Raw genomic sequence first — 13,593 nt, forward strand, 5'->3', positions numbered from 1 at the left:
GTAAGATTATATTGAACTTCGTATTTTCGTATAATATCGCGTCTCTTTTAATTTCGCGATCGGATACTTCCCAGCAGACTCGTAAACCTTATACATCGGCGTTTTTATCAGTTTTGATTCTCCGCTTTTTGTTTGCAACTTTTTTTTCCAATTTAATTTGAGAACTTACAGATATACTTATGTTCTGTGCTTATGTTCTGTATTTATGTTCCGTAGCTCAATAAATTCTTCAATCGAAAACTCTTACCTTTATACCGTTCAATAATCATCTTTATGAAAGAATTAAAAGCGACACAGAACGGAAACGTGGAGGAAGGAGAAGACGAGAGCTAAGATCCTATTAGACTACACAATACAAGGTCGCTGACTTAGATCCACAAATATTATTTGAGCGACACTCAAAGAGAAATTTATGCTCGCCGTAACGCATTTTAATTAGACCGCCGGGGAATTTAATTAAGTCTGAGACCTTTTGTGATGACAATATTCTTATGATTGAGAAAATTAAGCCCTTACTAATCTCCTTGGTAAAAGAATTGCACTATGTAAATTAATTAATATGCCAGTATTATCAGTAATGTGACGGAGCTAGTCTTATCGGATAGTTATATTTCTGATCAAAATCAATTATACATACATGTAGAGGATCTATCTATCTCAGTTTTTAAACGCGGCATCGCCTATTCGGAATAACGTTGAACTCCGTAAATATTTAACTTCCAACAATCCGAGGTGTTTCTAGAAGTATTTATCTCGGAAAATGACGTTCTTTTATATTTCCTTCCACGTCGATCTTCTCTCTCTCCTGTGATGTCTCTCGCCATCGAGGATAGAATTTACGATTCGGTCCTATCCATGTTAGTAGCCCATCTTGCAATTCGCTCTCATATATCACGGAGAATACGTTGAATGATAAAGAATAGCGAATGCACTTTGTTATAGTATAGAAGACACTGCGGAAGCTTATCTTCTGCGTCTTTTGTCCAGGACGAGACTTTGAAATATAGATCCACGTCCCTTGCGATCGAACGCAGCTACAAAGCGAATAAATTGTAACTTAAAAATACAAAAAAAAAGGCAGATTTTTCTTATTAATATCGCCGCAATATTTCAATACATTTTCTATTCTTAAATTCGCGTCGTTACTTTGTTATAATTAATTTAAATATCATTTTGACATGTATCAAAAATTTGCTTCGAAATGTCTGAAAATGTCATTTGACTTTCAGATTCGGCGAAGGATATGTTGTCTTCCTGAGATTCGGCCAACCAGTCTCCGCTACGGATCTTAGGAAAGCTATCCTGAAATATCTGCCACAGGCGATGATCTCTTCTAGGCAGGCAACGGCTGCCCGACTTTTGCTACCACGGAGTCAAGACACGACACTCAGCACGAGTTTCAGCATGGTGAAGCTGTTGACGGAGGAGCTTAAGGCCACGGACTACACACTCACGCAAAGCTCGCTGGATCAGGTCAGTGAATCCAATTCAACAAAGCAACGTTGTTTCCTGTTGGATTCTCAACAGTTTTGATTTTCAAGTGCTCCATCTCGCCTCTCGTAAAACTTTGCGATATATTATTTCAGATACTATTCCGGGAGAGAATTGTTTATAATACATCAAATTGCATTAGTCTGATCCCTTAGACTTATATCTCTCATTGAAATTATATCGTCACATGCAAATTTAAAATTTTTATTTAAAGCATGTATAATCACATTGCCAAGAGCTTAGAATCGCGATATTTATTTTTGCAACATAATTTTCGATGAATATTCGGCGGATGCGCAATATTCTAAGGCTTGTCTGCAACAGATGATGCATCGCCTATATATACAACAGTCCTCCCCCTTCCTCCTTCTGTCGTCCAAAGACGAGCCGCGTTTTCATCCCTCCGATCCCGACGAATATTAATGGATCCGTCGTTTCGTAGTTCACTTACATACAGTCTCGCGATGGTTTACAAGCTGCCAAGGAGAGGCAGGACGGCGGGAGGATGGCGGGAAATTCGCCACCGGCTGACTGCCTTTAAGCTTGCCTAAATGCTTTCCGGATAGCTGTAACGCGCAGCGCCGATCCCCTTTTCCCTCTCCCCATCTCCGCGAAAACTGTTGTTAATTAACCACTCACTCTCTGCCTGGAAATAGTTCACCGTCCGAATAATGAAGCCTGAATCTTCTCAAGATTGCCCGAGTGTAAATCTCATACTCACGATACGCGTTCTCTTGCGTTTCTCTCATTCCGTTTGCATTCTCGAAGCCTTTGCACATCGAGCATTACAAAGATGATTGTCTTTCGCTCCGATTCAATGTGAGAGGATTGCGAGCATTGTTGGTAAATCGGCATATTGTTAGTATATACGCGAGTCAGCGCATCGTAAATACCATACACGTGTCGAAGCGCCGAAGTCACTTGTGATGCATTTCTCGAATCGTATTTAACGATATCGTTCAATTACTATGCAATTAAATTCAATTCGATCAAAGAATTGTGTGTTGATAACTTCGTACAAGCGTAGGTATATGCCTAATATACGTGTAAAAAAAGAAAGTGTCTTTTCATTTTGCTCAAATTTTTCTTTATACATCCTTGTTCAGGTGCCACATTTTGTACGAAATTATTAGTTACCCTATCTCTTCGCTCTATATGTATACTCGTAAACATCATGAACGTGCATGATGTCTCGTGCGCATTTTTTTTTTCTCGCGTATAAAACTCCCCCGTGTTTCTACTAGAGAATAAAAATTTCTAAAACACGATAAACATGCGCGACTGACGTGTAAGCGAGTGACCCGAGTGTCACAACTTACGAATGGAGAACGAGTTACATACGATGCGTGTTGGTCGTAACGCTATCGAAAAGAATGTATTTGTACGGAAGATGTATGTACCCGGATAGCCGAAATTTGCATTTTGCTCGGTCCATTTTCTTACCGTCAAACTTTCAGGTTTCGCGACTCTTTACGAAGTTTAGCGCGCGTAAAGTGGCTACCCGTTGCATTTGCATAAGTCGCTTAATAAAGAACAAAAATTTAATTTTGAAATTAATTAAAAAACTTTTTAAATTCTTATATAGAAGACGATTAAAATGTTAATTTTAATTAACATGCTCTCGAATGTAAGATGTATGTGTATGTATGTAATACCGCATATATTACGCAATTAATTATTTTTGTGACGCAAGCTGCAGCGCATCGAAGCGAAAACTGAAAATTGCGGAAAATTCAGTTGCGTCCTACAAAGAGAATTCGTGTGCGAGCAACACGGTATTAACTTAAAAAGTGGCCATTACAACGTGGCGCATGAAGCTTTTGATGTAATCTCTTTGCTTTTCTTTCTTTGAATTTACTTTTTATATGAGAAACTTCTGTGGCTAGAGACAGTGAATTAAATTAGAATTAAAGTTTACAGCTAAATTTCTTTTTATATTTTGACGCTATATAGAACTATTCATTGTTGTTTTAGCCTAATTTACTTGCTGAAATGTAGTAAAATTCATTTCGTGTTAATCTATTTCGTTAGTTTATTAATAAGAGAAAAGTGATTTTTATTTTTTATACATACGCGGATTAAAAATTTATCGCAGCGGATACGCAAATATAGGTATTTTTCGTTGTAATCGAAGAATAAAATAAGGCCATAAAAATGGAATATTATAACAATATTCCATTATAGATCATTTTTATTTACTTAATTTTTTTTTAACAATACATCACAGAATATTCCTCACGACTTAGTTACAAGTAATGATCATAAATCACGCGAGTTGTGCGACAGCAAGATTGCCGATGTGTATATATTGATTTTACGGCCTTAAAAGTGTGCGCGCAATCCACTTCCAACTATTCTGCAGCGTCTGAAAACTCGAAGAAACGGCTCCAGATCGAAACGAACCATCGACGCTTGAGGAAAAGCAGAAATTGAAATCGTCGCTTGAGTGATCGATCGACCGTGATCAAAAAGGGATTTAATTTCCGCGAAATGTAAAACGGCGGCAGAGAGAGAGAAAGAGAGAGGGAGAGAGAAAAAGAGAGAGAGAGAGAATATTCTGTATTTTTTAAAAACTTATTAAACTATTGTTCTCTCTCTCTCTCTCTCTCTCTCGCGCGCGTATTATTGAAAACTCGATTGAAAATTCGGTTAAAAATAAATACCGTAAATTTATGTAATTTACGGAATCTATCAAAAAACGCGTGAGAGATAAAAAAAAAAGAAATGCTCACAAATAAAATATCAATATTTATGTGAATGGAATTAAAAGCATAAAAAATTCAAGAGAAGCGTCATCGAATACGATAAATTATCGATCACTTATTACAATATAATGTGGCGGCGGAGTAAGAAAAATTCAGTACTTGAAACAATGAGTGGAAGTTTTATGGAATCTTTTTGTCATCGCAAAAAGAATCTTTTCGACAAATAATATGACCGATCTATCAGTCTGTGAGATTTCTCAATTTCTGCGTAATTGGTTCATTCTGGAAATATCGATCCGTCGTTTACCGTGCATTTAATCATCTCGTTCTTTTAAATTTAACACTTTCGACATTACTCGTTGCTAATTGTTGTTAACGAGAAAGAAGTTTACCGTCTTCTATCTTCTTCCAGATATTATTTAAATCGTCGTTAAATATAAACTTGCGTCACGTATTCATCCCTATTTCTTGAAACTTAGTCCGTGCGAACATTAAGGGCTGCTATAAACCCCGTTGTTTTGTAAGCTTCTACAGTAACGACAATAGCAACAGCTCAAGTTAGGACGGTTTGGAATATAAATTAAGTTCCCAGTAGGATATAGTAAACTGGGTCAGGTCGAATCTAAGAAGTTCTAGATTGTTGCAATTCTATGGAAAACTATTTGCATATCTTTTTAAAGGTTTCGCAAGCGCATGCATTCATCTTTCGAAAATTAGAAGCGCGAAAAATATGAAGTAAGCAGAAATGTCCTCTTACAAGTATACAAAAATGTCGACGGTCACACAATGTCAAAGAGTTGTCATTTATCAAAAATTGTTAAAAATGAAAATTAAAACACTTTAGTAACTTAAGCGAGAAGATTAAAATCTTATGTAATAATGCATATTATATTTTCTATTTCACTGATAAAAAAATTAATGAAGTACAATTCTTAGAAGAAATTACGTAATTATACATTTATGAATATGTGATTACTAGTTTTTATATATTATTGCAACAGCATTTCTATTATATTTGTGTTCATTTTCTTTCTCTCGTGTTATAATGCAATTATAATGCAATAATACGAGCGTCAATAGTTTTTAATATTGGCCCAAAAGTGGCCCGTTGAATAATTGATTCACGGCGTATATATTTTCCGAAAAAAATCCATTCCAAGCAGTCGCTTGCGACGTCAGGACATTATGTAAATGCATTTCTTGCCGTGATGCAAAGACGGGTACGGCAATCTCGCAAACAAAGTGGGGAATTTTTTGCAGAATCGCGACGGGCTTGTACGTATAACCAGGCAAACTTGGCCGGTCAGAAAAGTTTTGAGATTTTTATGAATCTTCATTGCAAGAAGAGTCGGCTCATCCTCCATCCCGCTGCTGGATCGTGCTTCTATGAAAAGCACGCGCGAAACTACAACGATCCGACGATCGAAAGTTCGCATGCCGTAATCGTCGCGGAGAACTTTGCGACTCGCAGTCTCGATAATCACAAACGCGAGCTTTGATCGATAAAGCGAAATTATAAACGCGCTGCTATAAACGTGATTCTTTTATAATATAAATATTAATTTATATAAAATATATCAGAAATATCACAGACAAAATTATTTTCATAATATATCCATCATTGGAATTAAATTTTCTAAAATCAACAGAATTCTCATAAATTGTAAAAACCTTTTGATCGAACTTCTTCATAGCGAGCGTGAGATAATTTTTTTCATCAAAAATTATTTTATCGGATTTCTTACACGGTATTAAATTTTTCTATTTAATGTGCAGGTTCTGGTAAATTTCTCGGAGGAGTTGGACGAGGAAGGCATTGACGCGACTATCTTCGGCCAAGGCAGTAGAAACAGCATGCCCAACATGTATTCCAGTATGGATACTATACACATGGATACATTTTGAATGTGTCGTTTAATTAGCTCTCTAGCTCTAAAAGCTCTAAAAGCTCTTGCTAGATGTAGATACACACGGATTTAACTAAAGTTTTACGTTTTACTCTTGGCGAAGCCTCTCTCCTGTTCGTCAGATGCGCTTCAGCGGCGCGCATTCTCGTGGCGATTGCTGTGATAGTTTGCCTTTACGTTCGACGTCACGACGAAACGCGCGATTTTTACGAGCTTTCTACAAGAAAACGAGCGCCCCCGTGTTCGTCACGCGGTTTTTCCGAGACGAGGGATTTAGATATTCATTTACTTATAAAACCTAGATTTAAATCGAGTTCCTAAAACGGATCTTTCTTAGAAATTCATGACAAAACGATTTTACTCGGTTTCAGATCGAATATGTAAATATTATATTTTTGCGGTAATCTTGATTTAGCAATTATTTTAGAATTATTAATATTTTTAGTAGAATACACAGAAAAAAAATGTATGTTTGTTTTTAGAATTTTTAAAGTTAAGAAACATTTAAATAGTTTTAGCGATGCGAGACGAAAATTTCTCGCTTTTAGCAGAACGAATGCTTATGATAAGGATCAATGTGTGATTAATTTAAAGTGATATATTTACTATTCAGATTTCAAAGCGAGATAAGTATCAGATAATTAGTGAGGGTGATCAAACCAGGGAATCAAATTAACTGACAAACTATTGCGTATTTTGTGTTAGCGATGTTTGTTTTAAATCAATAAAAAAATGTGAGGATAATTGCGTTAATTAGATTAAAATAATTTCATATCAAGTAATCATAATAATATCTCATTATTATTATGATTATCTTTACGATGCTTTTTATAAGTACAATACTGACAAACATCGTTAAAGCAGCGCAGAATTTTACTATTAATACATTACAATCAAAATATTTTATACAATTGATGTGCAATTACTGGTTGATGAATATATTACAACAAAATGTACTTGAGAAATAATTGTACGTCATAGTCACAATTGAAAAGTTTATTAAATAATTAACGAGATTTATTAAAATTCCGCTTATACATAATTCAAATGGACAATATAAATATCTATTTAATTAAAAATATCCATAAATAAATCAGTATTATTGACATGAGTAAAAGAGATGGGAACTAGACTAGCGATGACATCGTCGCTTCCGCTCATATTTTGCGGTCGCTCTGACACTGCAATTTCGAAAACAGAGAATTCCACAGGCAACGATATTCCGCCATCAATTTTCGCCGAAGGCGATTGTCGACTAGTACGCTTGACACACTCAAACCGACTGGTTACATATTGCCTGCGAGAACTCGTGCCATATGTACGAGGTCCGGGGCTTTTATTTGTCACGCTTGACGTCGCGACGTCGAGTTATAAAGCACAAAGATCAATGTTTATGTGAGAGAGAAATAAAGAAAAATTAAGAATAGAGCGTATAATTAAAAGGAGAAGCAACGATAAAACGCGAGATCGTGGAATTTATTGCCGAAGGAGATGGTTGATATAATCGGTGTATCAATGTGGTATAAAAACATATGCTTTTAGGATTAGATACGTATACAAGGATAGTTACTACAATAGATACTCCAAATTGTTCACATTTCATAAGATTCTTTTAGAATTAAAGTCTCCAGTAGCGTGTTATACTATTTCAAACGCACGACGACATTTTATTCGAACTAAAGAATATAATTACAACTTTTATGAGAAAGGAGGAATGGTCCGCGAAAATGTTTCTGATGCTTTCGTATAAAGGTAATACATAATATATGGCAGATACAAAATACATTAAAAAGACGTTTAGTCCAATCGCCTACGTATCCGGAATATCTATGAGTTTCTGAGCCAGCCAGCAGGATGTGTGATTACAGGAAGAAAGAAATAAAGACAGAGATTAAGTTGCCGTAATTTCGTCCGATACGACAGCATGTAGTTCTGTCCATCCGGGGCAGAATCTCTCGTCCGTAGGGGAAAGGTGGAAGGGAAACAGATCGGTGTCGATTATTCTCCAACAAGAAATTGTTACCGATAATCGATTCCTGGCATTTGACGAACATCGACGTTTTGACGTTAATTCCTTAAAGTAAACAAAATATAGAAAAATTCTATGTCCCTCCTTATTTCACGCAAATCTATTTTCGCCTCTTGCGTGATTCGATATTTTAGGATCTATAAATCAGTGCACGCGCGAGAAATTAAAGATAATTTATATATATAAAGGAAATTTATATATATATATTGGGTGATTGCATAAGTTCGTGCCCGATTTAAATATAAACTTCAATAGATCATATTTTAGAGATAACACTTTTATTAATCAATTATATAGTCTCCATTCTTTTCTACAATGGTTTTCCAACGATCTATAAGCTTGTCGATTCCATTTTTGAAGAAAGAACTTGGTTTTCCTTGAAAAAAGTTTGTAAGGTGGTTTTTGACAGCTTTCTCGGAATTGAGATTCTTGCCATTTAAATTATTCTGCAAAGACCGGAACAGATAAAAATCTGAAGGCGCAATGTCTGGAGAATATGGCGGGTGCTGCAGAATTTCCCATTGCAACTCCTGCAGTTTTCCTGCAGCTTATTCCTTTCAGTCAGGAGATGCGGCACCCACGTATCAAGCTTGGAAATGTATCCAAGCTTTTTTAAATGACGAAAAGCGGTTGAATTATCGATGTTCAGCCTCTCAGCAATATCCTCAGTTGTAATCCTTGGGTTTCTTTCCACTAAGGCATGCACAATGTCATCATCAATGCCAGAAGGCCGTCTAGAGCGGGGTTGATCCTCCATGTTGAAATCACCATTTCGAAATCTGCCAAACCACTTTTTGACTGTTCGGAGAGCAGGAGCGCGGTCCAAATAAACGCTTTGAATATTTTTTTGTGCAATCCCAACACTCACGCCTTTCCGAAATTCATATAGCATTACATGCCGCATCTGCACCTTTCGTTCTCCATTTTTAATGATTTCTCTTATGCACAAATGGACTTATCTGAACAATGTCTGACGCTAAATTGACATAAGACAACGTCATCTATTCGGTGCAAGCAACAATTATCACACGAAAACAATAGAACTCCGCCATGCAGCAACTTAATGCTATCTATGAAAATCGGGCACAAACTTATGCAATCATCCAATATATATATATATATATATATATATATATATATATATATATATATATATATAAATTTCCTTTCGTGTACTTAATACAATGTCGTGTATTTATTCCGGACTTTTCCGAATTTTATTTTCATTAAATTATTCCGCTGTGAGTACGCTTCTGTTTTGCTTGCTAAGCCACTCTCTTAAACCGCATCGGCATAATAATGGAATAAATTTAGCTAACGAAGAGGAGACCGCGTGCACGCTCGTTCACGTGCAAGAGACCGGTTCGCCCGCCGCGCCGGCTTTGCCAGATACGTGGTGATTATCGTACGTGTGTTTTCCCTTGCCTTCTACGGGAGAGGAATCGCCGGTAGACGAGCGAATTAAGAGGCCGAATACGTTCCGTAGCTTCGGATAAACTTGGGAACAACTGCTGTCATTCGCAGATGCGCGCGGCAACGACGTCGGCAGAATATGCGACGAAGGTAGCGAAAGGAAGAACGAGGGCGAGTAAATGATACTTGCGGAAATGGTACCGTTGTGCAACCGGTGTACAGACATACCGAAAATCTTTCGCGTGAAACACATGGAATCACGCTAACTGCGATTTCGCGAGGATTAAACGCGCCGTCTGGTACTAACTGGTGTTTAGGCTTGTTAGCGCGATTATATTCGAGACAGAATATAATGCGCGCGCGTTCTCTCATACACCATCTGCATAGATATAATATTATCGCGAAAAATACATCTGGAATCCAAAATTATATATACAAGGCGCGGTTAATACTCTTTCATTATTTTTTTTCACACGCGATTCGGCTTAAATTTCGAAATCAAAATTAAATTTACGTGTAATTTGTCAATTTCATCGAGACGGAAACGCGATATAATTGAACGCGAGCGATCGGTGCGATCGTGCATCTATTTGCGCGCACTCTTTCATTTATTTCGGATTATTTGTGTTAATTACGCGCCATTTGTCTTGCAATAACGGGATAGACACGCGCTTCTCTGCGTCCCGGGAAATATCTGAAATTCAGCGGGAGATAAATGATGACGGTCGTAGGGACGCGCGTCATGTGGCTACGACCTCTCCTCGGTATCCTTAGCTCGACAATCATCGGGCAACGCAATGCGCACGATGCGCATTCACGGGAACGTGGTCGAGATAACTCCCGTAACTCGGGGGAGCGTAGCCAACAGGCGGTCCCTTCTCGCGAATGGAGATCCTTTATCAGCATCACGTCCCTCAAGTGTCTCCGCAAAGATTCCTCTCGGCGACGGTGGGCGACCGAGAGTGAGTTAGATCGGTGGAAATAAATCGAGAGGGTTAATCTTCGAGGATACGATGCGGTCGTGCCGTATCTGTCTGCCTGCGATCGCGCGGTACCACCGAGATCCTTCCAAACATGGAGATTCGGGATCAATCGTCGGCGAAATTAAACTCTACGTGCCTGAGCCGGATAATACCAGGTGAATGGGATAGTTTTTGTATCTCTGGATGAGCTTCGCTAGTCAGAGAGAGCGGGCAGGAATACGTGAATACTCTATTTTGCAGGAGATCGTTTCGTTCATCCAGTGTAACCGAAATATATTAAACCTGCTATTCCAATCGCGTTTATTCGCGACTCATTTTTTTAAAGAGATATTTGTTCGACGCCAATACCAAAATTTTATACGTATATAAAATTGAAACTCGAAAACGTGTTTATATATTAATAAAATATTAAATGTGTAGAAGAAAATAAACAGAATGCAGCAGGATTAAAAATTAATTCTAAATCTATCTACTATATGCAGAAAATAATTGACGATTTATTATTTTCTTATGTGGACATTAATATTGTAGTTTATAAATTATTTCTTACATATCAATCAATCTGAAAAGTTTTATTTCTATTGAATTATAGTTGCAGAACGTTCCGTTGTAAATGTAGGTTAATAGCGATAAATACGCGATAAGGTTTTATGATACAATATAATTGCTCTTTTTAATCAAATTTATTACATAGCAATGTTTCCCTAGATAAGAAGCGGAGAAATTTAGTATTCCTCAGGCTATTGGATGGGAATGACGCCATTATCTTTGCAGGAAAATTTGTAATATACAATTATCTTTTTAACAGACTGCTTTTAGATCTCCGGCCAGAGATCGTTTATTTTTGATAGTAAAATATTCGCTATATGAGAGCTGAGGGTGAGTTTTATCGCATGGAAAATTCGGAGATACGCGATTAAATTCGTTCGCGTGTTGGCGAGCTTACAGCCTGGCGGAAGATAACGATAACACGTCGGCCGGGATGCTCTCGCGTCATTAGCAATGGAAATTTCGAGTTTCCTGCTTTTTGGTTCACTGAACCATAATAATATCGAGTGCGTCGGTAACGAGAGTGAAAAAAAAAAGAGATGCAGATATCGAAGATAGCAACATGGGAGGGGGGCTGCATGCGCGGAAATAAACAATGATTATACGCCGGACTGCAAATTTCTGTTTGCAGATCGTGCAGGTTGTATTTTCGCGAATATTGATTTATAATTTTCAATAAAATAATACGCATGTGGAATACACAGGCATGTTAAGAAAATAATAGATAACATAATATAAATATTTTAAATACACGCGCGGAACAATTACAATTGTATTTTAATGTATGGACATTTTTTATGAAATTTGCGAGCAAGTCTTTACCACAGAAATAGATTCAACGTTGTTTGTAACGTGAATTTCTAAGTACCACATCAATTCAATTAACACGAATGTTATTTTCGTGTCTTATAACCATTGATGATAGCGAAGCTAATTAATATCGATTTTTCGCTACGGAATCTGTCTTGAGATTATGTAACCAGGATGCTTATAGGTACACGGCGATCCATCTCTTCAAATTATGTATTACATCATCTGTACGTTATATCCTGCGTGTCAAAAAAATTCAGCAATCAACATCATTCTGTCTTTTATCAGAATATTATATATTATGCTTGTTAAGTCGGCAAGCGTATTAATTTAGGAGTAAAAAGATTGATGAATAAACGTCGTATTGAATAAACAAGCTACATAAATAATTTTAGGCGCGCTCGTGTTATTTAGTTTGCGACATAATGCTATTTCCGTCGTCGACAAACGCGATACAGTTGGAATACAGTTGTTGACGCAAATCTGCATACCGCAATTCAATCAGTTCGCATCCGTCCAACCGCGCGTAGTACGTGCGTGCATTTAATTTCGATCGATTCGGCTATGCCGAATTCGTCTTGGCGAATTGAGGTTGTGCCAAGACGCAACGATCCATCATGGCCTCGGTAGGTGTTCCTCATTTAACCCGCTTCCCATTCACGAACGAAGATGGGCCCCGGACGAGGGTGCCGCAACGTTGATCAAGATTAATCGTATGCAAATTACGCGGACGTCGACCAGAGATAGATTCTGCGAGAAATTTTAGAGACTTCTACGTTGAAAAGGAGGACGCGACACGGAGGGAAAGATCGAACGCCCTATCGAGATCATAGTGGTAATTGAAAAGACATGGATAATTCTATTAGATGCGAGAAATCGCCTCTTCGTTGATGAATAACGGTGTTCTCGATATCAATTTTTCGCGCGAGCGACACGATACTTATTGTTAGTAAATTATATTCGGATGTTTTCAATGCAGTCTGTTTCCATATAGTCTCTTTAAGCAAACGAATTTCGCAATTTTTCATTGTTTTCTGTCTCAATCATTGAGAGATATTTTCTTTACAAAAGTATATTCTTTCTTCTTCTGTTCTAAAAATTTATAAACGAATCTATATGAACGATATATCACAATCCATCGGAAGAGATTATACTATCGTAGCGTTTCTTTTAAATTCAAGATGCATTTTACGTAACAAGCTTAACTTTAAAAAAATAGCGGTGGATTAAAAAAATATGTCCATTCCCATAATCGGTTTTTCACCACAAATAATTCTTCTATTTAATAAAGAAAAATTTTAACAGGAGAAAAATCTTTAATGTTTCATCCAGATGTAGTATCGTATTCACGCGTCCTTTATTCGCGTATCTCGCCGTTTAGTATTTGCAACCGGTTTTCATATTCGTGAGATTAAATTTTGCTTATTCGCGAAGGTATTGACAAAATAAAAATAATAAAACAGCAAATAAAAATAAAATTTTTTTTTAATGTTATCTCTCTTTTTAAACATGCACTTCGTGGTGCTACAGTAAATAAGATACTGGTATTCATTATCTCCTCCATTTAAGAATTTGGTGTACAACGTTACTTTTCCAAGCTTCTTTCTAAAATAAAAGAATAAAAAAAACGTATGTTTTATTTCCTCGTTATTTATTGTTGTGGTCAAATTTAATCTCTCTCTCTCTCTCTCTCTCTCTCTCTCTCT

At 36.9% G+C, this 13,593-nt stretch overlaps 1 protein-coding gene and 1 long non-coding RNA gene across 5 annotated transcripts in view; one reads left to right on the top strand and one right to left on the bottom strand.

Annotated features, from left to right (window-relative positions):
* Ldd (lipid droplet defective) overlaps positions 1-7,654 on the top strand; it is a 35,607-nt gene extending 27,953 nt beyond the window's left edge. For all 3 annotated transcript variants that reach the window (XM_070294666.1, XM_070294668.1, XM_070294667.1), the window contains 2 exons: positions 1,230-1,473; positions 5,973-7,654. In XM_070294666.1, the coding sequence (XP_070150767.1) occupies positions 1,230-1,473; positions 5,973-6,101 (373 nt within the window). In that variant the 3' untranslated portion in view covers positions 6,102-7,654. The remainder of the gene's footprint in view (positions 1-1,229; positions 1,474-5,972) is intronic.
* The window catches only part of LOC138932646 (uncharacterized), a 199,878-nt gene continuing 187,284 nt past the window's right edge, over positions 1,000-13,593 (bottom strand). The window contains exon 7 of one of the 2 annotated variants that reach the window (XR_011446804.1): positions 1,000-1,034. This is a non-coding gene — a long non-coding RNA (uncharacterized lncRNA). The remainder of the gene's footprint in view (positions 1,035-13,593) is intronic. The other variant, XR_011446806.1, reaches the window with a different exon arrangement.

The sequence above is a fragment of the Polyergus mexicanus genome, unplaced genomic scaffold (assembly GCF_030449975.1).
Source record: "Polyergus mexicanus isolate NDT 795.1 unplaced genomic scaffold, iyPolMexi1.0 SCAF_4, whole genome shotgun sequence".
Classification (NCBI taxonomy): Eukaryota; Metazoa; Arthropoda; class Insecta; order Hymenoptera; family Formicidae; genus Polyergus; species Polyergus mexicanus.